The sequence below is a fragment of the Ochotona curzoniae genome, unplaced genomic scaffold, assembly GCF_017591425.1.
Source record: "Ochotona curzoniae isolate NIBS_2020 unplaced genomic scaffold, NIBS_Ocur_1.0 contig_3498, whole genome shotgun sequence".
NCBI classification, from domain to species: Eukaryota; Metazoa; Chordata; class Mammalia; order Lagomorpha; family Ochotonidae; genus Ochotona; species Ochotona curzoniae.
Genome location: NW_024465885.1, coordinates 31,126,826 through 31,154,135, shown reverse-complemented (window position 1 = coordinate 31,154,135; position 27,310 = coordinate 31,126,826). Strand labels below are relative to the sequence as shown.

The 27,310-nt window shown below is 45.3% G+C and overlaps 1 protein-coding gene and 1 pseudogene across 2 annotated transcripts in view; one reads left to right on the top strand and one right to left on the bottom strand.

The window, feature by feature from the left end:
• Positions 1 to 25,847, bottom strand: part of CXADR (CXADR Ig-like cell adhesion molecule) — a 68,892-nt gene extending 43,045 nt beyond the window's left edge. The window contains exon 1 of one of the 2 annotated variants that reach the window (XM_040980660.1): positions 25,721 to 25,847. In XM_040980660.1, the coding sequence (XP_040836594.1) occupies positions 25,721 to 25,763 (43 nt within the window). In that variant the 5' untranslated portion in view covers positions 25,764 to 25,847. The remainder of the gene's footprint in view (positions 1 to 25,720) is intronic. The other variant, XM_040980661.1, reaches the window with a different exon arrangement.
• LOC121156921 lies at positions 18,599 to 18,910 on the top strand (annotated as a pseudogene).
• Positions 25,848 to 27,310: the final 1,463 nt, after the last annotated feature.

Here is a 27,310-nt window from a genome sequence, read left to right as displayed (position 1 = left end):
GTTGGGCAAAACACGGGCAACACAGAAAGTAAATCAGTACAACCAAATGTTAACACAGCAGGAAACCAGTCAGATGTTAAGGTCTCAGGAACTGTGCAGACCCCTGAAGAAGACCTAAAGGAACAATCTCCTGATGGCAGTGCGAAGATAATCTACTGCAGGGATGACTCGCTCATCTATTTCCTAAAGGAGACGAGTCTCAGGCATTGATGGGCACCGGTAACTTGCTAACAGAATGTGGCTACCTAGGAAAGTACAATTGAAGAGAGCAGACCCAGAAAGAATACAGGACAAATAATAAACTCCCACTCCCACAAGCTTAAGACAGTTCCTACGTTTCTGCCCAACACCTCATGGATTCCTAGACACAGCGAAGAGCAAAACTTCTATGTCAAACTCTCAAGAGCAGGCCAGAACACGGTCCCCTTCCTTAGGAACACAATAAAACTCAGCTCTGACATAGTGAAAGACCATCACAATCTGGACTCTCAAACTAAGACTGCAAATCCCAGTCCTTTAAAACAGGGTTTAGACATGCCAACAGTAGCCAAAGGTAGTGCAGGAACTTTGTTTCTTTTGTTCAAATTGAACAAGTACAAAAAATTGCTCATTGTTTCACGGATATGGCCAGACAACTCCAGAACCAGGATGGACACAGCTGGAATTTCTGACACCCTGATCCTTGTCTCTCCTTGACCCTGTACTCCTATACTCTATTTTGTCTTTAACAGACTACAGGCCATCCAGCTCCAGATGGTTATCAGGAAGGGCTTTCAGCCTATCCCACCGAACGATACGAGCAGCATTCCTGACTGCCTGGACGATCTTCCCTGGGCCACGTCCAAACATCATAAGACAGGAGAACACTCACAACCAGCCCTATGTACAAGAGCAGTTTGAAGCTGACACCAAAGACAGACAACCAGATCTACCCCCATGATCGAGGGTTACTTCTCTTGAGGAGGGACTATTCAATAGCAAGGTTGCCATTACCCTATGTGGGCCAAAGAAAATGAGAATTTTTGCATGATTGAATGAGAAAATGATATCGAACAAGCTTTGAGAACAGACCAGCTTATGCATATCAAAGTTTCACCTTGGGCCAGTATTCTGGCATAGTAGATCAAGATACCACCTGCAACTGAAACCCCAAATGAGCACTGAATCATGCTCCAGCTGTTCCACTCTGCTCCACTTCCTGTCCATCTCCCTGCTAATGTGCCTTGGGAAGGAAGCAGAAGGTGGTCAAAGATCCATGTGACAAACCTGGAGTTTCAACTTCCTGGCTTTGGCCAACTCAGCTCCTGCAGCTATCTAGGTGTGATCCAGTGGATGGAAAATCTCTCTGTCCAACTCTGCCTTTTAAAACAGAAATAGAAACAAAAACCCCAACTTAGAATACAGAGTGTGTGTTCAGTTTTTTCCTGAGGCACCAACCTGGTCTATCGAGTATTGTGTTCTTTGAACTTTGCTACCTTGCTTATCATATTTTTTTTTAAAAAGTGCTAATTTTAATACTGCACCTTCAGGTCTAATTCCATCATACAGTGCAGATTATCATCTATTCAAAACAGAACTTCACAAAGAACATGACCTGAAACATACAGTAATGTAATAATGTAAAGCAGAAATACTAGTTTTAAAATAATACTTTTTTTGACAATTGTACTAAGAAATGAACTGCTACCACCAAATTGTTGGAGCCCTAACCCCAACATATGACTGCCTTAGAGATAAGGCCTTTAACAAGGTGATTAAACCAAATGAGGTCACAAGGGTGTAGCCCTAAACCCTCGGAACTTGTACCCCACTAACAAGAACAGGAAGAGGAGACATCGGAGTATTTTGTCATGTGAGGACAGACAAGAAGACAACTCCCTGGGAGAGGTTCCCATCTGACATCCAATTCCTTAGTACCTGAATTTGGGACTTCCCAGTCTCCAACACCCTAAGAACACAGGGTTCTACTGTTTGAGCCAGCCAGTCTAAGGTATTTTGTTATGGCAGCCTGGGCAGATTAACACACACTGCTGACTATTTCCTAAGGCTAGGAAATCTATTATCATGCAAGAGGTATGCTATTCAACTGGACTCACAAGAGAATCTACACACACAGGGAATTCACTAAACAATGGAATAAAATGTTTACCCATAGTGAATGAAAACAATAAGGAATTATCTGGATAGTTTTTTCAGCTAAGGAGGGGAAAAATGATCTCTGCATATTAAGATTTAGAAACACAAGAATTTAAATTGATTGTTTATCTCAAAGTCAGGAATCATGCCAAGGCTTTACATTACTTCATTCAATAGTTACACAGCCTGTGGAACAGGCGTTACAAACAATGACACCAAGGAATTGCTTTTCAAGTGAAACCTGGGTTAACGTTGAATAACACCAGTTACTTAACTCAGACTTACATGAAAATAAAAGGAAAACATTAGAAGAAAAAGTGAGAAAATAAGGAAGAACTCAAAAACAAGGAAAAACTGTGGGGTTATAATAACATCCTTGTAGATCCCCTAAGAATCTAAAATGATGAAAATTAACATCAATGGTTTCTAAAAGACTTGGAAGACCTCTTCCAGTATAAGGAAATATATGACTAACTTTAGAATTCAACTCACACACTTGATTTGGGGACAGAGAAAACAAAGGCATCAAACTGTGACGGTCTTATTGCCCCAGCACAAATCTAAACTTAATCTTACAGATGTAACAAATTCCAGTATCACCAATCCATTAGCACAAACTTAAAAATAGTAACAATAATAAAAGAAGTCGGTACACTGTGGTTTGGAAATAGTGCATTTCCACCAAGTTATTCATTTGTTAAAATGTAATCCCTGGACCTGGTACAATGGCTCAGTGGGGTCAGATTGGAAGTGGACCAGGTGGGCCCAGCATGATGGCTCAGTGGCTAAATCCTCATCTTGCAAATGCCAAAATCCCAAATGGGTGCTGGTTTGTGTCCCACCTATTCCACTTCCCATCCTACTCCCTGCTTGTGGCTCGGAAAAGCAGTAGAGAATGGCCCAAGGCTTGGGACCCTGCACCCAAATGGGTGCCCTAGAAGAGAACTGGTTCCTGGCTTTGGATCAGCTTAGCTCTGGCTGTTGCGGCACTTGGGGAATGAACCATGGATGGAATATCTTTCTGTATTCCCTTCTCTCTATAAATGTCTTTCCAATAAAGATGGAGTTAAAAAAAAAAAAAAAAAAAAGGTAATCCCGACTCTGAGATTTAATAGATGAAACTTAATGTGACTTTGATGTTTGGGATCAGATAAGGTCATCAAGGTACAAATCTAATAATTGAATCCAAGAGGCTGTTTGAGAAGGGAGATAGAGGTCCCGCACAGACACAAGATTTCCTGGGCCACAAGGGGACTCTGCCAGCAGGAAAGCCCCCTGACCACTTGCACAACTGTAAGTTAAAATAAAACCTTTCTTTAAAATTCACCCAGTCTGCAGTATTGTATAACTGCAAGAGAAAACAGACTACTACATGGGATAATTATTTCTTTTGTTCATTCAAAGAAAAACTGTGTACTGATAATTCCTCATCAATACATTCCAAACCCAATCATTTTCACCTAATCCAGGCCACCCTTGTCTCGCTCACAGCCTGATTTGTAGCCTGCTAACTGGCTTCCCTACATCCACATTTTCTTATTTTGAGCCCTTCTCCAAATGTCAGGGTGCTCTTGTGTCACTGCCATGGTTCCTCATTGATTCTAACATTTATTTCTCTGCCGAGGCTCTCTGTGACCAGATGACCTACATTTTTGCACTGCCCTCACCCATCATAAACTCGTCAGTCCATCCTTTCTCCCTGAGCACTCATATACCCCTTCTTGTCCCAAACCTCCTTCTTTTCTGGAGGCCAATGTCACATAGCTAGTAAAGCTGCCATCTACAACAATGGCAACCCATGTAGGCATTGGTTCATGTTCCAGTTTTTCCGCTTATGATCCAGCTCGCTGCTAATGACCTCAGAAAGACAAGTAGAAGATAGCCCACATCAGAGACCCAGATGAACTTCCTGTCTCATTTCACACAGCCTAGGCCCGGCTCTTCAAACAATCTGGGGAGTATGCCAGTGGACGGAACATCCCTCTGTTCCCAGTCTTCTCTATAACCCTGACTTTTAAATAAATATGCCTTTAAAATCATGCTATAAAATTTTGCATATATATGTGTGTGTGTGTGTTTGTGTGTGTATAGATTTGCTTTACCTCTCTCAGCAAGACACTACATGCTGCATCAGTCACAGCATAAACACAGGAATTTTAAAGATAATATCTCATTATAAATTTGAAGAAGTGATAGGAGAAATCTCTTCACCCACAAACACAGGGGCTATGAATTATGTGACATGCCTCTATACTGTTTCTCTAAGCAATCAGAGCCCGTGGAGGTGGCCTAATACCTAAAATCCATGCCTTGCACATACCAGGATCCCATATGAGGGCCTGTTCATGGCTGGCTGTTCTATTTCCCATCCAACTCCCTGCTTGGGGCCTGGGAAAGCAGTGGAAGATGGCCCAAAGTTTTGGGATCCTGCACTGGCATGGGAGACCCAGAGGAAGTTCCTGGCTTCAGATCAGCTCAGCCCCAGCCATTGTGGCCAATTGGTGGAGTGACCCAGCACAAGAGCTTTCTGTTTCTCTTTTCTGTAAATCTTCCTTTCCAATAATAATAATAATAAAATTAAAATATCTTTAAAAAAAGAAATCTAAGCAATCAACAAAGTGCTTACTACAACAGACTATAACATCAATCAAACAATTCTAGCTATCTTGAGGTTAGCAGATCATAATTTGATCAACTGTTAAAGGAAAAAAAAATGGTAAGGCGTAGTTTAAAGGCACAAATCTTTCACATCAAAAAGGGAGAAAACTCATCAGAAATGAAGGATGGTACATTTCAAAGTAGTACAGAAAAAAAAAGTTGGAATGCAAGTTGGTAGGAATAAAGACAAAACCATAACAGAAAATTTCCTGGTTTGGAGCCGATCACAGAAGGAACAAGTCAAAAGAAACACTAGTGGGACAAAGATGAAGAAATTCACACTGTGGAAACACATATGTTGGCATTCGCTTTCCCTTCCATATTTTAAAGGCCTATCTTCACCTTCTCCCATGAGGAACACCTTCTTACCTTTACAAAAACACATCTTACTATCTCCTACTCCCTGAAGATTCTCTGATCCCTACCGGCTAGGTTAATTGCTTCCCACTCTGTATTACACAATATTTCTACTAGAGGGAGTTGTGTATACATTTCTACCCCGAAACACATACTTTTATTCACTTAACAGAGTCTCAGTGTTTCATTTCTGAAGGGTGTGCTTCTTGAACTTCATCCAAACTGCCCCAGGACAGAGCAGGTGGACAAAACCTCTAATGTGACTATACGAGGAGAGGGCAGGAAGCTCACAGTAGAGCAAAGACAAAATACGGGAGCTATTTTAAAGAGACATGGCGACAGGACATAGTGCCAGCAGATCTTTTCAGGAAAAAGGAGGAAGAGAGCATTGAGATGACTTTGTGTTCAAGAAAGCAAAGCAAGGAAACAAACAAGCAGGATATCTGACTGAAAGGGAGTTGAGCAAGCTCAGTCATGTGCTGACAGAGCACAGACTGAACACTGACTAGCTTAATGGCAAAAAACGTTAGCAGATTTTGTCATAAACTAATCCACGTGCACTTTATATATAATTTTGCTCACATGAGAAAACTGTACTGTTAAGAAAAAAATGTAGTTGTTCTAGAAATATAGCTACAAAGTTAGCTCTTCCTCTTTCAGATATCTCTAGAACAAAATGAAATTAAGGGCTTGGGGACCTCTGACTGGTCTGCAATAACAGGTAATGAGGGTGTTCCAGAGTCTGGCCAGCCTTAGCAACATCCCGCCCAGCAGCCATGGCGGGAGCCCTGAGGCAGGCCTGGCGTGGGGACCTCTGATCCGCCCTCCTGGCAGAGACAGAGGGCAGTCCCTGTGTCAGGCCCAGCCAGGGACCTCTCACCACCTGGCAGGCAGGCAGCCTGGGTGCCAATGGCACAAGGCAAAACCCACGGGCCACCCAAGGGTGAGCTCTGGGGACTTAGGAGTGTGGCCTTACAGGGGGTCTGAGGGATAGCACATGTGGGTACAAGCAGGAACCTGAGAATTTATGTCCAAGTGAGGAATAACTACTGAGGAACTTCCATAGCCAGGGCCACTGTACTTGCAAGCAAGCGAGCAGGCTCAGACTGAGCGATTTGGAGAGGTTAACAGGAGGACCTTTAGAGGAAAGACTGAAGTACCAACACACATTCGAGACCTGAGCCGGGGTAGTTAGCATCAACCACCACTAAAGATCACTTACTGGCACACATTAAAGCTAGGGCTGGGGGCCTACCTGGCAACACTGTATCACAGGAACCAACAGTGAGAGTCACAACTGGGGACAGGTAATGTTAGGCTGGGCAGTGATACTAACCAGCACATGAGAGAATCAGATCTGGGGGCAAGAATCTGTGGAACTGCATTCTCTCTGGCACGCGCAAGATCTGTGGCTGGGAACAGGCTTGGTTGGGGAGCTAAGGCAACACCCCGCTGGGTTGGATTTCCAACTAGTGAGGATGGGAGCCACAACTGGGGCAGAGGACTGGGCTGGAAATGGCTACAATCTCCCTCAGCATGGGTGTAGACTGGGTCTGGGATATGCCAGACTGGGCTAGATTCCAGCACCCACTGGTACTCATGAGAATCAGAGTGGGCATAAAATCAGCTGGGCTGGGTCTCAACTCCTGTTGAACCAAGTGAGTGCTGTGTCTGGGTGTGGACCAGGTGTGGCTGGGCTGTAACACACAACAATAAGAACTGAACTAGGTGTGGGCCAGCTGGGCAAGGACACTGTTTCTGCCTGGATAAGAAATGTACAGGGTCAATCTGGGCGAAGGACTCATTAGAGTACACAAGATTTTGCACTGGAAAGAGATATGATACAGGAGCTTGGGGAATTCCTTTGTTAGGATGTGGTCCCTGCAGGTGAGCATAAGAACAAAGGCAAGGGGCAGTGCAGACCAGGCCACTGGCATTCATGTGGCTGTTCCACTTTCTGATTGATCCAGCTCCCTGCTTAAAGCAGTGCAGGATGGCCCAAGTCTTTTGGGCCCTATACCCACATGGGAAAACAAAATGTTCCTGGCTTTAGATTGGCTCAGCTCCAACTGTTGTGGCCATTTGGGTAGTGAACCAGTGGTTAGACCAATCTCTCTTTCTCTGTCTCTGTAAATTTGCCTTCCCAATAAACAAATCTTTGACCAAAAAGAAAAAAAAAAGGAATCTACATCAATCTGGACAAGTTGCTTCTTTTTTGTTGCTCTAAACCTGAAATAAAAATATGAAGGTGAATCAAATTATGTATTTCAGATGAGAGCATGTTCTGATTCTTGGCCATCAATCAACGAGAACCCTGCCTCTTCCTGACATTATCGTTTCCTCTCCTTTCTGCCCTACCTGTCAACACATCAGCAGGTATGTTCTGAGTCCACCTCCCAATTTAAGTGCAAGTATTAAGCACTGCCCTTGTGAATTATGGATATGGTTCATTGATTAATTTGAGTTTCAAAGTGAGATACAGGCTCACATTTAGTTCACTTAATGCTTGATCAGTTTCTGGCCTCTTTACAACCATATTCTTTTCTCCATTTATTAGGCTTAATAGTAATAACGACTACTTCACTGTAGCGGTAAACTAATATATGTGGGCTCTGAGAATAACTCCAGCACAACCTGGCATTCACTCCTCAATAACTAGCAACCTGCAGACAATTCACTTTGATCTTGTAAGCCTGTCATTTCCTGCAATGATACAAACCCCTCTGCAGAGACAGAAGTAATGACTGTTTTGAAGAACTTGGATCCCAAGGAGAGGAGAAAAAACAGTAGACAGACTGAGATGCGGGGTCAGGGAAAGGTTGTTTCAAAATCAAAAACACAGAGCATGTTTACAAATCAAATGGAAAGAACAAAAGCACAAGAGAACAGAGACTGAGGAATCAAGACCCCAGGTAAGGATGAAACCCACATAATAGGGAATAAGATACCTGAAATTAAGACCAATAGGAAGGATATAAGGACTGGATAAGCTTTTACACTGGAGTGCAGGAAATTAAGGAAATCTTTACTTTGAGACACTTCTCTTTCCTCTGCGATACAAGAGGCACACAAAATTAACTTGGAATTAGGAGGTTGGAAAAATGACTGACTGCGCCCTCTGGACTTGGGTTTGCCTGGAGTACAGGAAGACATCTTTGTCAACTGCATCTTTTTCGGCACCGATTATATATCCTGTTCAAAAGTACATCTTACATTCTTTGCTTACCCTCAGACATTCGCAGAAATGAGATTGCTTGTAAGAAATACTTACTATGTATTTTATAAATCAGGACTAGGCAAAATGTAATTATAATGGAAAGCCAGATAGAAACAAGCATAGATTTTAACATGTAGATGATGGACTTTTCTGCAAAATCTGTTGAATTGGACTCAACCCACTCTCACTTCTCTTACAAATGGACATTTTCAGCTTTAGAAGCATTTAAATTTCAATTCTAGTCAAAATTATCCTCATCCTTTTTCTTCCATCTAAAGAGTGCATTACCTTCCTGGTGTTCTCTAACACATAGATGTTAATTTTAGCATTTGCTGGGAACCTAAATGCAAATAGCATATTTTGCATTACGGGTAAAGCAGATGGGTTGCCATGGTGAATCTGTTCATCACTTTCGGAGAATATGTATCACCCCATTTTAGGAAACGTTCCTTTGCCTCTTAGCTCGTGACAACCTGAAGCTTGCTCCTTTTCTTTTTCGTTAACATGAGATACACAAAGTGAATCTTTCCCATGCAATACTCTCATGACCCGTTTTAAGATCAAAGAAAATAAGAAATCCAAAAATAGATACAACAGCAGAGTGAGTGAGTAATGTGTATCCCTAAGGAAAATTCTGAAGTTTATAAAGACAGGCTAATTATAATAAGAAAATCATGGCTGTTGTGAGCATATTTTATTTGATTATTTTAATCTTAATGTAAATTCCTTTCTACTATCCCAAAATGAATTCAAATTTCTCAACAGCCATTATCAGGACCCATTTTATCCTGCCTTTTGAATACCTCTCAGTACATGCATTTATTTTCCCCATAGGGAAGTGAACAGTATGATTTTTTTGTGTATACATTTATTTCCTCTGTCTTATGAATGCTCATAATTATAAAACTGAGATGGCTGATATCATTTTGAATGTGTAAAAAACACTTTGATGATTACATGAAATTATGCAGGAAACAAGGGACTTTGGCTCATTGCAAACAGGAAATACTATGTGGCACAAATAATTATCTTAAAAGACAAATATCATGAGAACAATTCCAAAGGTATATTCCACATTGCAATCTATTCATGTTTTTCAAGCTAGAAGCTCCAAGACTTCTGTAAAAGGTAAATGGAACAAAAGCTCCACATGCCAATCAGCATGTTAGTCACCACCTACTGGAGAGGTGCTGGGAGATACACAGTACATCAAACACCAGATTTAGAAGAAAGTAAAATAAAAATTATATTAACATCTAAACAGTAGTAATTTTATCACACATATACATATGCATTAATTCATATATACAAAACATTCAACAAATACACATTTTTTTTTTTAAAGATTTATTTTTATTATTTTTTTTTATTGGAAAGGCGGATATACAGAGAGGAGATACAGAGAGGAAGATCTTCCGTCCGATGATTCACCCCCCAAGTGAGCCGCAACGGTCGATGCTATGCCGATCCGAAGCCAGGAGCCTCTTCCGGGTCTCCCACGCGGGTGCAGGGTCCCAAAGCTTTGGGCCGTCCTCGACTGCTTTCCCAGGCCACAGGCAGGGAGCTGGAAGGGAAGCGGGGCTGCCGGGATTAGAACCGGCGCCCATATGGGATCCCGGGCGTGCTAGGCGAGGACTTAACCACTTGCGCCACTGCGCCGGGCCCAACAAATACACATTTTTAAGGTTTATTTATGTTTAATAAAAAGTCAGATATACAGAGAGAGGAGGACAGACAGACAGGAAAATCCTCCATTTGCTGTTTCATTCTCTAAGTGGCCACAACAGCTGGAGCTAAACCAATCTGAAGCCAGGTGCCAGTACCTTCTTCCAGGTCTCCCACGCAGGTGCAGGGTCCCAAGGCTTTGGGCCGTCCTCGACTGCCTCCCCAGGCCACAAGCAGGGAGCTGGATGAGAAGTGGAGCAGCCAGGATATGAAGCAGTACCCATATGGGATCCCGGTACATGCAAGGTGAGGACTTTAGCCACTAGGCTACCATGCCAAGCCCAATATACCTATTTTTAAATGATGTATTTGAAACACAGAGAGTTTAGACAAAGAGACAGAAAAAGAAACAAACAGAGCAGTGTAAACAGATAGATATGAGGAAACACACTCTGCATCTGATGGATGTCTCCCCAAATGCCAACAACAGCCATAACTGAGCCAGACCAAAGTCAGGAGGCCAGAATTCCACCAATGTCTCTCTCCTACATGCGTGGCAGAAACTCAAGCACTTGGAATCCTCAAAAAATATATCTAATTTCACCTTTTTGTTTTCATCTTTTAATGTGGTTACTAGAAAATTAACAATAATTTATGTGATATGCAATTTATTTCTATTCTGCACCAATGTCATAATTCATTGGCACCAGTTTTTTGGCTTTAGCACTTGATTAATATAAATGAGGGTAACATGATATGTCGTTCCTACTCTAAAAACGTGGAATGAATTCAAATGAGATGTGCGAAATTATCTTAAAAAAAAAAAAAGCTATGAGGGTTCCAGCAGGATGGCTCAATGGCTAAATCCTCCCCTTGCAAGAGCCAAGATACTACATGGACTACCAGCTCATGTCCCAGCTGTTCCACTTCCCATCCAGCTCCCTGCTAGTGGCCTGGGAAAGCAGTAGAAGATGGCCCAAGGCCTTGGGACTCTGTATACACATGGGAGACCCAAAAGAAGCTCCTGGCTCTGGCTTTAGATTGGCTCAGCTCCAGTCGTTAAGGCCAACTGGGGTGTGAACTAGTGGATGGACAATCTTTCACTCTGTCTCTCTATATAAATATGATCAACTTTCAAAAAAAAGTAGCTAACTAGAGTTTAAAAATCTTACAAAAGAAAAAAAGACAAAGAAGGCCAAAGGGGCTGGCTCCCAAGCAGCAGGGGTTGGATCTGGTGGCTCAGGCCCTTTGAGTGCTCATATGCTTAGGACCAAGTGGTTCAGTTCGTCCCAGTGGCGGGATCCCACATAGCAAAGCTCCGGGACCACCCAGTGGCTCAGTTTTGAGGGGGGAATGTGAGGACCTTAAGGGTCACACTGAAGCACCAGCCCTTATGGGAGATCAAAGCTAGGGTATTTAGGATTGATCAATGCCCAATACCATTTATTGGTGCACACTAAAGCCTGAGCTGGGAGCCTACATGGCAGGGCTGGATCACAGTACCCACCAGTGAGAATTGGAACAGTAATAGTGATTTCTTGGCTGAGACATGGCACTAACCAGCAGTGGGAGAACTGGGTATGGGGGCAGATTGTGTGTTGAATGTGTGGGCCCATTCCTGTGACCTGCAATTTCAGCTGGTTTTCTTGAGAGCTGGGAGTGGTGACAGGTTGAGCAATGCATGGCCATGGAAACCTCCAACAGTCATGGGTACTGGTGTTGGGTACAGGCCGGGCTGGTCCAGGCTGCAGTAACCACTGGCACATCCAAGAATACAGTATGGGGCAGGCTGGGTCACCACGTCCACCATTCATACATAGGCTGGGATGGAGGAGGTAATTTGTGACTGGTAATGGCCTAGCATCTGCTGGCAAATGCGAGATCTGGGTCTGGGAGTGAGTCTGGTGGGTAACTGCCCTCGTGGACCATAGCTCCTGCTGGTGAGCATGTGAATCAAGCTGTTAGTCAGACCAGGTAGGGTAGTTCCAATTGTTGGCAAGTATGTGGGTTGCTCTTGGAAACAGGTGGATCAGACAGGGCAAGATCAACCGTAGCTCACTGGCAAGTGCAGGAGCCAGGCTGGAATATGGGGCATGCCTGGCTAAACTATCACACCTGTTGGTTTGCTTGAATTCAGGGATGGGAGTGGATTGGGAATGGCCAGGCTGCAGCATCCAATGATGAAGGCCAAGAAGGGGGATGGGCTATGCTGAGCTGGGTCAGAGCAACCACTAGTAGGTACAAAAACTATGGCTGGGAACAAGCCTTGTTGGGAAGATAAAGGGACACCCCGAATGGGTTGGGGTTCCAACTGGTCGGTGTGAGAGCCAGAATGGGATGGTGGTCTAAACTGGACATGGTTGCAATGTCCCTCAGCATGGGTGTGGACAGGGTCTGGGGCGTGCCAGACTGGGTTAGACTCCAGCATCCACTGGTGCTCGTGAAAGCCAGAGTAGGTGTAGCATGGGCTAAGCTAGATTTTTGGCTCCCACTGGGTCATGTGAGAGCTGCATCAGGGCATGGACTAGGTGTGGCTGGGCTGTAACACCCAACAATAAGAATGAGAGTGGGTATGGGCAAGTTGGGAAAAGCCACTGTTCCTGTCAAGACAGGAAGTGGACTAAGTCAACCTGGGCCAAGGAACCACCATGTGGGAGATCTGCCACTGGGAGCAGACCCATTAATGACTTTGGGGACTCCTTTCTCAGGGTGAAGTTCCTGCAGGTAAGTGCAAGAACAAAGGAAAGGAGCGGGCCTGGCGCAGTGGTTAAAGGTCCTCGCCTTGCACACCCGGGATCCCATATGGGCGCCGGTTCTAATCCCAGCAGCCCCGCTTCCCATCCAGCTCCCTGCCTGTGGCCCGGGAAAGCAGTCGAGGATGACCCAAAGCTTTGGGACCCTGCACCCATGTGGGAGACCCAAAAGAGGCTCCTGGCTTCGGATCCGCATAGCATCGGCCATTACGCTCACTTGGGGAGTGAATCATCCAAGGAGGATTCTCTCTGTCCCTCCTCTCTGTATATCCACCTTTCCAATAAAAATAAAAAATAAATCTTTAAAAAAGGAAAGGAACATCTCAGACCAGACCAGGTTACTGTACCTGCCAGCAGACATGTGGCTCAGGTCTGGGGGTGGGCCAGGCTGGGTTTGGCCACATCACCAGCAAGTTCACATTAGGGCCAGAACTGAGGGCTGACTGCCAGTTTAGGCAGCAACACCCAAAAACATAGGGGAGTAGTGGGGACTAGGACTACCCTGCTGGGCCACTGCTCCTGCTGGTCAGTATGACAGCTGGGACTGTGGCAAGCCAGGCTGAGCAGGGCTGCAACACCTGTTGGCCTGCATGTGAACAGGGTCAAGCAGAGAGCCAACCTGGGTTAACCAACTGTATCCACCAGTACAGGCATGAGCCAGAGTAAGGGCAGGTGGGTTGGGCTTTGATGCAGCATCAGCTGACAAGTGCTGGGACTGGGGACAAGACCTGTCAAGCTAGACTGCAGAATCACCTGGAAACTGCAAAATCCAGTGCATGGAGTGGATCTAGTGGGGAGGCTGCACACACCTCTTTGATGGGCTGCAACTCCCACCAGTGAGCATGAGAACCAGGACCAGGGGCGGGCCTGGCTAGACAGGTGGTGGTCCCCACTGGCATGAGTGTGGGTTGGAGAGTGGATTCGGTTGGGTTGAGTTTGGCTTCAATGCCCAATGCTGTGTTTAAGAGCTAAATGGAATGTGGGACAGACCAGCAAGTCCACTGCCCATGCCAGCAGGCACAGTAAGCAGAGTTGTGGACCAGTGGAGGTAAGTGGGGGTCACTCTGACTGGACTTCAGCTCCCTCTAGTGTGCGTGAGGGCTAATGGTATGGTGGGTAGGGTTAGGCCACAGCACCCATTGGTTTGCAGAGAAAAGCGGGCAGAACAAGCTGATCAAATATCCTAGTGAAACTTGACAGCAAACTTCTGGGCCAATGGAGACTTTGAGGTGAACTATGTCAGCCAACTGACCTCGGAAGGATTTCCTCATCCTTGAAGTGTCAATATCAACAGCATCTCAGATCTATCAAAATCATTTGAGTAGAACCCTCAGAACATACTCCTCAACGGGGACCCTAGGATGACATCAGGTGCTAGGGAGACTGAGCATGGTCGCTCCCATCGTATCCTCTCCTCCCCCAGATACAGGAAGAAAAGGAAAAAGTGGAAATATGATCTTGCCCACTTTACCCTGATCTTTGACCCTTTCCATTCTGATTAACTATGGAAACATCATCAAAAATAAAATTTAAAAAAAAAAAGAAGAAGAAAACAAAAGAAGCTATAAGGGACCAGTGCTGTGGTATATAGCACACTAAACTTTGATGCTCCACTTCCCATCCAGCTCTCTGCACCTGGGAAAGCAGCAGAAGATGGCCAATCGGGGAGACCCTGAGGAAGCTCCTGGTTGCTGGCTGCTGGCTCCTGGCTGCTGGCTGCTGGCTCCTGGCTCTGGTCTGGTCAAACTCTGGCTACATAGTCACTTAGGGAGTGAGCCAGGTGACAGAAGATCTCTTTCTGTCTCTCTTTCTCTTTGTAAATCTGCCTTTCCAAGAAAAATAAACAAATCTTTAAAAAATTAAAAAGAACATTATGCTGCTTCAGTTTTACTAATTATAGGTTTAATGATCTGTGATTACTGTTAATTTTACTGTGTATAAACAAAATGGTTATTTTTTCCATTCAGCTATTTTTATAGCTGTAAAAACTAATTTTAAAATTGGGTCCAGTGCAATAGCATACTGCTTAAAGTCCTCACTTTGCATGTACCGGGATCCCATATGGTCACCAGTTCTAATCCTGGCAGCCCTGCTTCCCATCCAGCTTTCTGCTTGTGGCCTGGGAAAGCAGTCGAGGATGGCCCAAAGCCTTGGGACCCTGCACCCATATGGGAGACCCAGAAGAGCTCCTGGCTCCTGGCTTTAGATGGCTCAGCTCCAGCCACTGTGGTAACTTGGGGAATGAGTCATCGGACAAAAGATCTTCCTCTCTGTCTCTCCTCCTCTTCATATATCCATCTTTCCAATTAAAAAAAACCATAAAATAAAATTAAAATCTAAAAAAAAGATTTATGAAAAAAATTATGTTGGGCCCAGTGCGACAGTATAGTGGCTAAAGTCTTCACCTTGATCGCACCCAGTGCCATATGGGCACCGGTTCTAATCCCGGCAGCCCCGGTTCCCATCCAGCTCCCTGTTTGTGGCCTAGGAAAGCAGTTGAGGATGGCCCAAAGCTTTGGGACCCTGCACCCGCATGGGAGACGTGGAAGAGCTCCTGGCTCCTAGCTTTGGATCAGCGCAGCTCCAGCCATTGCAGCCGGTTGGGATTGAACCACTGGACAGAAGAGTTTCCTCTGTCTCTCCTCTCTGTGCATATCCACCTTTCCAATAAAGATAAATAAATCCTGGGCCCGGCAGCGTGGCCTAGTGGCTAAAGACCTCGCATTGAATGTGCCAGGATCCCATATGGGCACCAGTTCTAATCCTGGCAGCTCCACTTCCCATCCAGCTCCCTGCTTGTGGCCTGGGGAGGCAGTCGAGGACGGCCCAAAGCCTTGGGACCCTGCATCCGCGTGGGAGACCCGGAAGAAGTTCCTGGATCCTGGCTTCGGATTGGCATAGCATCAACCGTTGCGATCACTTGGGGAGTGAATCATCAGATGGAAGATCTTCTTCTCTGTCTCTCCTCCTCTCTGTATATCTGACTTTCCAATAAATAAATAAATCTTTAAAAATAAATAAATAAATAAAAATAAATCTTAAAAATAAGTTATGTTAAAAAAATAATTATGGTCACTTTTATGGCCCAGATTTAATAATCCATTCTAGAAGTATCAGATTTCACATTGCAAACTGAGCTAGATTAAAACTATCAATTCTTACTGAAGAAACAGTTTAATATTTCTGAAAGGGGTCCAGCACTGTGACATAATAGATAAAGCTGCCACCTGCGGTGATGGCATACCACATGGTCACTGATTTATGGCTCAGCTGGTCCACTTCCAATCCAATCCCCAGATCATGGCCCGTGAGAAAAGTAGCAGGAAATGGCCCAAGTGCTTGGGTCTCTGCCACCCACGCGGGAGACCCAGATGATGCTTTGGCCTGGGTCAGGCTCGAGTCATTGCAGCCACGTGGGGGGATAAACCAGCAAACACAAGATCTCTCTAAAACTCCTGTTTTCAAATAAATAAATAAATAAGTCTTAAAGAAAAAAAAAAAAAAACATAGAAGTGATTGTATGGACTAACAAAGAAACTTTCTATGGGAGCTACCAGGATTCAAGCACCCCCAGCACTCCTTACCTGTGAGACATACTGAAAAGAAACGGGGAGAATCATCCCAGCAGTTTGCCAAAGGTAAAGCTCAAAACACTCATTGCAGCCTGGATGCCCCTTGGAATTCCCCAAGCACACATCGTCTACACAGCAAAACCACCACTCCCATCAAGAAATCTGTGAAGTTCACTCAGAACTCATATCCACACCACAGGAAAGTGGCCAGCTATACTTTTTCTTTTTGAAATAGTCTGATTGTTTGTTTAACTAAATAAAATTACATGGCAGTTTACAATATATCTTTGATATGATGAAAAAACTTTTCAAACTTTCCCCAAATTACAATTTCTCACGCACGTATAAGTACCAGTTTAACCATTAATCCCTTGTCTCATCAAACACCAAATGACAAACTGAAGCACAGATCTTATACCAACTTGCCAAGTCCTGTTGTTACGGCTTCCTTCCCTTATCCTACCTGCCAACCCTGAATAAAGCAGGCGTCAGTCTATACTAGTAATTGGCCAATTAACATTTATTGGAAATGCTGCTGATTCAGGACCTTGAAGGTTGAAACTCTACTTGCCCAATCAGAATGGAGATAGCAATGAGTAATAAAAGAAAGTTACAGAAAGTATAAGCAGGAAAGCACAGAAGAGATAAACCAGCTCCCTTCATGACCATTTCATTGGTGCACATAAACATCTTCAACTTGTTTTCATATCCCTTTATGTGGAGTCAGTAATATTCAAAATCTGAATGTATAATAATGAATAATAGTGAGGCTGGTACCACGGCTCAACAGGTTAACCCTCATAGGAAACTCAGAAGTTTCTGCCCCCCAGCTTGGGATCAGCTTAGACTTTACCCATTGCAACCATCTGGGGAGTGAACCAGTGGATGGAAGATCTCTCTTTGGCCCTCTCTGCAACTCTTTCAAGTAAAAATCAATAAATCTATATATACCCCCCCCCCAAAAAAAAAGATCATGTTGTAACCTGGCTAGATGTGGCAGTTGTAACCACAGAAGGGACTTACAGCTAGATATGAACAATTTGGGAGAGCAGGAAGAGTCACGTAAGATGCCCATAATTTCTGCATGGGTATTTTGATAGCTGCAAAGGTCATTCAATGAGAACAAACTGAGTTCAGACAGATTCAGACAGATTCAGTTGGAGGCATCTGTGGAAATTCTAAGCAAAGATGTCACGTGGGTGGTTTGATACGTTTACAGCCAAAGACGAACTAGAAAAAAGAGACACTAGAAATAGACTGGAGGCTCTGAGAAAATAAAAGGCAACTAGAATGATAAATGGGGCAATCTGAACACTTACACTACAAAGAAATCGGGGCACAAAAGAAAATGAGGAATAGCCAGAGAGGGGAAAGGAGACGATTCCAAAGAGCTAGTGATGCTGTGAAGTTTCACAGCTTTTGTGTGATGTGGCTTTTACTCTACTCCACACCACAGTCTCATTAGAATCCTACCTGTCTTCACAGCCTGAAGGTGTGATTGTATACTGAATATACAAAAGCACTACAGTTTTACAGAAGTAGAGCAGGGTGAAAGTTAGATCACAAAAGGGTGGATGATTAGTGGACATAAAGGAAACTAATGGAGTCAGTCAATACAGGCAGATTTTCCAAGGAATCAGATAAACAAAGGAAAAAAGACAGGGCCAGAGCATGGCTCATCAAGCTAACCTTCCACCTGCAGGTGATGGCATCCCATATGGGCAATTGGTTCTAATCCTATCTGCTCCAATTCTCATTTAGCTCCTGGCTTGTGGTCTGGGAAGACAGGCCAAGGTCCTTGGGCCTAGATGCTTGGGGTCCTGCACCCATGTGGGAGACCTGGAAGCTCCTGGCTCCTGGCTTCTGCTCAGCTCAGCTCCAGCCATCACAGCCATCTGGGACACAGACTAGCAGATGAAAGATCTCTCTCCAGTTCTCTCTTTCTTTCTCTTTCTCTCTGTGTTATATTTCTCCTCTCTGTAAATCTGTCATTCAGACAAAAGCAAATAAATCTTTAAAAAAAAGATGCATGACCTAAAAAAGAAAAGAAAAAAAAAAAAGGAAGAAAGCAAAAGGAGAAACAGAACAGCACTGAGACACAGAGGGTAGAGGGGATATAAAGAGGGAAAAACAAGCTCCTCAAAGTGGATGGGATCCAGGCTGGGTGTTTAGTAAAGTGATTAAGACTTGTCTTGGCGCTGGAGCAGCCAGAGCCAGGCCCAGGCCAGTGGAACGCCTACATGCCTTTGGCTCAAGATTTACTACCTCTCTCCTTGGAGCAGGAAAAGAAGAAACATAAAAACAAACAGCTAATTCAAAGACTGACTTCTCATTTTATGGATGTAACAAATGCCCAGGTTGTTACAAGATCACCGGGGTTTTCAGCAAGCTCAGAGGTTCTCTGTGTAGGCTGGTCAATGATGTTGTGCCAACCTACAAGAGGAAAAGCTGCTCTCACGGAAGGCTCCTCCTTTACGAGCAAGCAACAGTACGATCCACACAGCCGCCTAGACCTGTGCTTTCTCACAGAAAGCCTTAAGCCAATTCAGTGATTCTAATGAAACTACCAAGATCGTGTAACTTTAATTTTTATAAGCAATCCAAGTTATCCCCTATTTTTATGTCAGCTTTTCAATAGAGTTTTTTGATTATGGGGGGAAAAAAAGACATGTTCTGTTCCAGGACCGACATCTCAGGATACAGTGCCGGATTTGAATCCTGGTTTCTCTACTTCCTGTCCAGCTTCGGCTAACATGCATCCCAGGCAGCAGGACATATCACGTGTCCTGGACACCTACTTGAAAAACCCAAAATTCAAGTCGTGGACTTTTGAGAAGTGGATCAGGAATGGATGTTTTTTGTCTTCCAAATATGAAAATGAATTCGTCTTTTAAGCGGATAGAAATCTAGAGATAACCAATGCACTAACAGACTGACGGATGTGAGAAGCCAGAGGAGTCAAGAATCTGAAGAAGGACTCTGAAGGATTTTAGAGCAGAACAATGACATTTGCCAAGTTCTCGGTCTGGTGCTCATCTGCTGGCTTCTCTCTTTTCCCTTGAAAAATGTTATTGCCCTCTGGGATCACAGCCACTTGTGTAATGCTGCACTGTCAAAACAGCTGCAAGTACAAAGTACAGGTGTCATTCAACACTACTCTGATGTCCACCCAGCCTATTAAAGTCCTGTTCTACTCTGACAACAGAAACCGTCCTCTCTCTGGGACTGAAAACTTCCTGAATTGCTCAACAACTTTTAACGGTTAAGACTGACGTCACCTTCTCTATTTCTATATCCTCCTTCCCCACTTCTCTAGGAAATCTTCATTCTCACTCCTACGTTCCCAATCATTCCTTCTTATTGCTCGTTTCCCAACCCTTCGCCCACTTTCAACATTTCACCTTCTCTTCTAATTCCATCTATATTTTCTGATTAACCTTACACAGATTCCAGGGTTTTTTTTTTTTCTTCCCAATTCTGTATCACTGATTTTTGTCTTTCTTCTGATATCCAGTCCTTCGTTCAAATTTTCCTATTGGATATATGTTTCTCATTTGTATTGATTTTAGAGGTAGAGGGAAAGATACAGAGACTCTTAGAGTGTGTACACTCCCAGCTGTTGGTTCACACCCCCGTGTCTGCAACAGCCAGAAGCAACCTAGAAGAACTCAGTTCAGTTAATCCTGCAGAAGCAGCAGAAACCCAATTACTAGAGCCATGACAGGTGGCCTTCTGGGAACTGCAGCAGCAGGAAGCTGGAGTCGCAGGCTGGGCTGGGTTCTCTACCCAGGGATTCTCCCTTGGGGCATGGGTATCTTAACTGTTAAAGTAAACACCTGCCCCACCCCCTCCATGACTCAGTTTGTTTTCATCTCCACTCTTCTCAGGCATCACAAACACCATCCCTCCAAACTGAGGTTCACTTTCATCTGCCTCAAACCCACTCTTCTTTACTCTCCATTCGTTACTGGCTTGACCAAGCCAGAAGTCTTCTCTGTAGCTTTCTCTTGTTATTCCTTCAATCACCCACACATCAGAACAGACTCCCAGTTCAGAGGAAGCCCAGCTTCTGCTTCTAAGGGACTGTCCAGTTCACACAGATGGATTCTGAATTAGACCCAGTGGTTCTACCAGTCTCCACAACAGCTGCATGGCAACTATTCCAAAGAATCAATCCAGTGCAGCAGCCTCACTTCTTCTGTGCCCCCCACTGGCTTCTTGTCATGGAGTGGAGTGGGGAACAGTCTGACCTATCGTCTGCCTCTGAACCCTCTCCACTGCCTTTACAATCTTGACCACAAAAAACCATGATCAGCAGTGACACCATACAGTGTTTTGTTAAACTGAAAGTCTCTGGCCATATTCCAGGCATTCTTATGACTCAGATGCACATTAAATGAAGAGTGTTGGTTACGTGCTTTATAGGCACTGAACTCAATTTCTAAAACAAAGTATATGCTTAAGATCTCCATGTCTTTACAAAAGCTGTACCATATGCTTGGAATGCTCTAATAAGCCTTTTGTAACTTACAATGGCATAAAGTATTGTAGGAGCACCTAGCACATGGCGTAACACATCCTAAGAGATTCTGAACGGCTGGATCCTTTCATCAACTAGTTAACAGATGGGTTTACCTGAGGACTTGGAGTCTAGAGTACTCATCTGGAACACTGGGCAGTGAACGGAAAGCCAGAACTCAAAGGAGAGGTAGGTTAACCTGGAAATACCTTTCATTTACTAGCACCACACTGGAGGTTACAGTGATGGGTAAATGAGGTCATCCATGTACAACAAAAGCCGTAAGAAGGTTGACATGACCTGTTGTAGATGGCAGTCGAGGATAAGTCGCTAAGATGGAAAAGAACCAAGACAGCTGTTCAGGAGCAACAGAGACAAACTGATTTGGCATGCAGATTATTGTCACCTTAAGCAACAAAGGGTTGGGAGAGTAATTATCATAAAATGTAAATCAGAGGTAAGCAACAATGTAGCTTCTTCAGAGGAAAATATGAATGAAACAATGCTAGAAAAATGATCACTACAAACACCACCTTTATGGGATAACAAGAAACGAATGAAACTATTAAGAGCTGTGTCCTACACAGAGATCTAGCATCAAAGAGGTGGAGAACTTCTAGCCATGCAATAAACACTTCCGGAACACTAGCCATTTGCCAGGCATTATAAAATAACTCAGACTGTAACAGTGAATAATACCAGCTCACCCTACCATCTAGTGTGATGAGAGAAACTGGGTCGATTTATGGAGATTCACAATGGACAGGGAAATTAGCCAACATGAGTAGCCTTTGACGATGGTAAAATGGCATGAATGAGAACCTTAGCGGGGTGGTCACTTGGTGCAGAGTTACGACACAGCTGAGGACACCTGCATCCCAGATCAGAGCACCTGGCTCCAGTACGAGCTCTTCTTGTTATTCAGCTTCTTGCTAACGCACATCTTGCAAGGCAGCAGGTGATTGCGCAAATCCTTGCGTCCCTGTCACCCATGTGCAAGACGGAATGAGTTCCAGGTTCTTATCTTTGGTCCAGCCCAGCCCTGACTGCTGCATGATGTTTCAGGAATGATTCATATTCATTCTCATTCTCTCTCTCTCTCTCTCTCTCTTCCCCCTTCCTTTCTCTCCCACTCTCCCTCACTCCCTCCCTTTTCCAATTATCTAAGAGCAAGTTAAGGGAGCCAACAGGAGGAGAGCAGAGGAGAAAGAGTTCATATGTAATCAACTTTTTTTAACATAAAGGATTCCAGACAAAGCCAAGCGATAAATATCCCAGTCTGAGATAGTGGGAAGCTCACTCTTCTTCCTATTCTTTTACTTGTAATTGATACATTAAACATCGCACACATTTATCATACATGGCATGCTATTCTGAAATATATACACACTGCAACAGGAATAAGTCAAGCTAATTAGCATATGTTACCTCACCTATTTTTTTTGTCCTGGTGAAAATACTTAAAATCTAGTCTCAGTAACATTCAAGAATATAACACACTGCTACTAACTTCAGTTTCCATGTTATAGAGCACATCTCTGAACGCATTCCTTTTACCTAGATGAAATTTTATATCCTTTGTCCAACATTCCGAACCTCTACATCAGGATATGCATTTTTAATGTTATTTTATGTATTTATTTTCATTTTACCTGAAAGACACAGGGATGGAGAGTTCTTTCATCTCCTAGTTTACTTTTTTCTTTCTTTTTTTTTGAAGATTTATTTTATTTTTTTGCAGAGTCAGATAGAGAGGAGGAGAGACAGAGAAGAAGATCTTCTGTCCGATGACTCACTCCCCAAGTGACCACAACAGCCGGTGCTGCATCAATACAAAGCCAGGAGCCAGGAACTTCATCTAGGTCTCCCACACGGGTACAGGGTCCCAAGGATTTGGGCCGTCCTCGACTGCTTTCCCAGGCCACAGGCAGGGAGCTGGACGGGAAAGTGGAGCTGCTGGGATTAGAACCAGTGCCCAAATGGGATAACGGCAGGTTCAAAGCGAGGACTTTAGCCACTAGGCCATTGTGCTGGGCCCTCTTAATTTACTTTCTACACACCCTTATACCTAAGGAAAGGCCAAGCCTTAGGAGTCCAGAGCTCCATCCTGACCTTCTACATGAATCATAGGGATCCAACTGCCTGAGCCATCATTTGTTGTCATCCAAGGTGAACATGGCAGGAAGCTGGATCAGGAGAACCCAGGTTCCCAGCCAGGCACTCTGATGTGGGATTCAGGAATCTCCTGGAGAACCCTTCCCCTGCTTTGTCAAGCACCAAACCTTGATTCCCACTCTCAACACACAAAGCTGACAAGGCACTCAAAGCAGGTGGTGGCTTGGTCACCACTAAAACCGAAGCTGTGGTTGGGACAGGACTCTTTTAGTCACTCATGACTTGTCTGACCTCAGCCTAATCCCTCAAGAACCCCACAGTCTCACAGAGCCTCCCAGTATTTAAGAATCACGAAATTACCAAGCTCATAATAAAACCCTTCAGTACTTGGCACAAACCAACAGCAGGTTTGTAATAAATGGCAACCAGTGGTAGAAACTAGGATGCTGATTAAAGGTAGCCAAAGAGGAAAGTGCTCGCTTTGGAAGCAGAGCAGTACAGTGGTAAGAGTAAACTGGTAACCTAGGCAAATTGCTTTTTTTAAAGACAGATGTATCCATCTATCTACTCACCTACCTACCTACTGACCTATCTATCAGAAAGGCAGAGAAGCAACAGGAAAGAGAAGTCTTCCATGTGCTGGTTCACTCCCCACATGACTGCAACAGCCTCTAGCAGTCATAGCCAGGTGCCAGAAGCTCCATCCTGGTCTCCCACATGGGTGAAGGAAACCCAAAGGTTTGGGCTATCAGCCACAGCTTCCCCAGGCATGTTAGCAGAAAGCAGGATCCAAACGGCAGCAGGCAGGACCGGAATACCATGATATGGGATGTTGGCATCAAAACTGGCAGCTTAACCTGTGCCAACACAATGTCACCATGAAGCTTGGCAATCTGGAGTCCACATACCAACATATAGCACAGAACTCTGAGGCTCGCATAGAGACAGATACATAGAAACATCAGTGACAGCACTGCAGATTTTATTATGTATGAGTCTGTCTTGTTTCGCCAAAGGACAGGTCAATCATGTTCTTGGGTTTATAGTAACCCATTTTTAAAATGGCTAGAAAAATCTGTAAAAATATACCGAGAGCTGTATGTCAGTTACACAGGTCATCATTTCTCCAGCTGAAAAACTGGGAGGAAGAAACTAGCTAGTTAAGTACATAAATCATTTAATGAGATGCTCACTGTGGTTCTGCATACATTTTATAAGCAGAAACACACTATGTGTATTAAAGTATGTTTGCATGAGGTTGCAACTATCAAAGTAAAACAGTCCAGAAAAAAAATCTAAATCCAATCATTTAAATATTGCCAGAAAAAAAAATTCACCTTTGTGATTTATGTTCTTCCACTTTGATACTTCAAGTGAGGTCTGCAAGATTCCCACCCCCCCAACCTCCTGCCCCCGAAAACACACACGCTATGTTTTAACACCAGCTTAGGCCGTATCAAAACAAAGGTGTGTGTGGGGGGGGGGGGCGGAATGTACCATGGAAACTGGTCTCGTGACCTTTCATCTTTTCCGGAAGCTTTATGAGCTAAGTCTACAGGATACATATCCAAAAAAAAAAAAAGGGAAAATGGAGGCAGCCCTATAGGCTCGGATGGAAGATTAGACTTGTTAATAGAATGGTGATCCCATGAGTAATGCTCACAGCTGTGGCATTAAACAATGGAATTAACATTTTAACAGGAAGAAGAGAGCCTTCCCTACTGAAGTGGCCATGCAATTCTGCCTCAAAGGGCCCAACAGCACAACACCCAAAAAACCATCCTTCTGGAGGCTACACAAAGTGTGCCTCCTAGGGTCCTACCCAGGGATTTAAAAAAATTAATTCGATTACACAATGCCAAGTGTTTAGTTTGACAAATAAAGTCAAGGTGCTCAAAATACTATCAGCAAGAAAAAAAAAATCATTTTAAGAGTGACAAAAACGATAACGTCTTCTAATGATCCACGCTTTCCCTTCCCTCCTCTCAAAGGAACGGCTGGAAAATGTACTTGGCGAATCCATGCCGTCTTAGCTTCGAAATGAACCAACTCACTACAAACTCAAGCTGGGTGTCTGGATTCTCCACTGCATTTCTCCCGGGGACATCAGAAATCAATGCGGCATTTCTGCGAGAACCTATTTCGGATTTCCCACGGTCGCTGCCCGACCAGGCTGCAGCTGGGCCAGCCCGGCTAAGCTCGTCCTCTCTGCTTTTCCTCGAGGTAGCCCAGGCGAGCAAGACCCGGAGCAACCTCGCGCCCGCGGAATAATGGCGTTTGGAATTCAGACACCTGAAACTGAGCTGCCCAAGGCTTTTTTTTTTTTCCCCCAAAGCGGGTAACGTCAGACAGACAGCACAAGGAAGAGAACCCGGAGAAAGGCGACAGTGTGGCCAACAAAACCGCACCCGGGGGTGCAAGCGCGAGGAGCGCCCCGCCCGCCGAGCCCCCGTCGCCCCGCATCGCCCCCCGTCAGCCAGGGGCTCGGTCCTCGGCCCTGCCCACGCCCCCTCTGCGGCGCCCTCCACAACCGCTGCACCTCCCCAGCTCGCCAGGCGAACCGAGCACACATCACCCCCCGTGCAACCGCCCGGGCTGCAGCACCGCCACCCCAAATCGCGCCCGCTCCCTCCCCGCCGCCCTCGCCATTGTTCCCGGGTGGCCGCGGGCAGCGAACGCCCCCCGGGCTCAGCGGGTGCCCGGGGCCGAGCGAGCGGCTCTCACTCACCCGCCACTCCGCACAGGAGTGCCACGAGCAGCACAAGCGCCATGGTGGCTGCCCGTCCGTGGGCGGCGGCTGCAGGTAGGCTCGCGCTCCCGACCCCGCTCCCTCCGCGCCTCGAGCGCTCCCGACTGGCTCCCGGCGGCGGCGGCGGCGGCGGCGGCACCTCACACGCCCTCCCCTTCGCCTCGGCAGGTGAACGCGCGTCACTTCCGGCTGCGGGCCGGCTCCGCGGCCGCGCAGGTTGCCATGGCTACCGGGAGGGGCGCCCCGCGGCTCCAAGCACCCCGGCCGTCGGGGGAGGAACGTGGCCGGGGCTGGGCTGGAGGTCGGATGGCGCGGGATCCTCTTCGGCTTCCCGCGCTCCCCGAGGCTGGAGCCGGGTCTCCGCCTCTATCCCTTGGGCGGATTCGGGGTGTCGCGCCCTGAGACGGGTTCCGGCAGTCACGCCTTCCCTCGAGGCGCGGAGAGGGACCCTGCTCGCGCCAGCCAGCCCCTGCGGGTGTTGGGTGATGGGGGCCTCCAGCGCGGGTTCCTCCTCTGGGGATGCACGGCAGCTGGGGCTGCAGGCTCAAGGAACCAGCCAGCAGGGCGGCCCTGCTCTCCTGCGGCAGTCAGGTGGGCCGGCGGGCAGCACCAGGGCTTTCTCCATCTCCGGTCGTGACTGCGGCTTTGGGGTATACCCGCCTTTTCCTGCCCTTCTATTCCAAACGCAGTCCAGCGCTGGGATGACCAACCAACGTACAAGGAACTTTTAAAATGGGACCAAGTAAGAGGGGCTAAAGGCTTTGTGGGGTGGGGGAGGAACGGGGATTTGGGGAATGCGAGATCTGGATGCCCCCCCCCCCCCGCGTCAGTAGCCCTCATTCGTTCTTGCGTCATCGGCTGCTGGTTCTCAGCAGCTCTTGCCCAGATAGTGTAAATTTGCGACTGCAGACTTCGGAATGCACGACGTTCCATGCCCTGAGTGAGTCAGAGAAAAGCCACGTGGCACTGGGCCAGAGTTTGGACCTGGAGTCGGACAGCCATCGAGCAAGTAAGTGACTCAGAAATGGCACCTGCTGTGAAAATGAGATGAGATGAGACACCAAAAATGGCTAGCACGGTGCCTAGCACGTCAGGAGTACTCAGTGTGGAAAAGCTCATGAAAAGAGTGGAAGAAGATTCTTATCATTTATTGAGCCAGAACAGAGAAAGTACAGAGGAAAAATAATCAGTTAGGAAAACCAGCATTGCCCACTGCAAACTCAGACAGGTGCTACAATCCTGGCAGCACATTTGAATCACCCTAAGAACTTCTGTTTTAAATGTCTGAACTTCACATTAATGATTTTAATTTAACTTGATTTTAATGACATCCTACAAAGCCTAGGAGCAAAGATGTAAGACAACCTGAATAAAGGCTAAGGATTTCTCTGTGTTGAACAAATAAATTGTACTGGTTACAAGAATGAATGCACGTTTGGATGTTGAGTTTTATTCATCGCATACTTTAAGAAATGTGGTAGAAAAAAACAAATATTGGAGTTCAATAATTATTTAAACTTCTTTCATAAGAATTTTTAAAATATTAACTGATTACAATGACATATATTT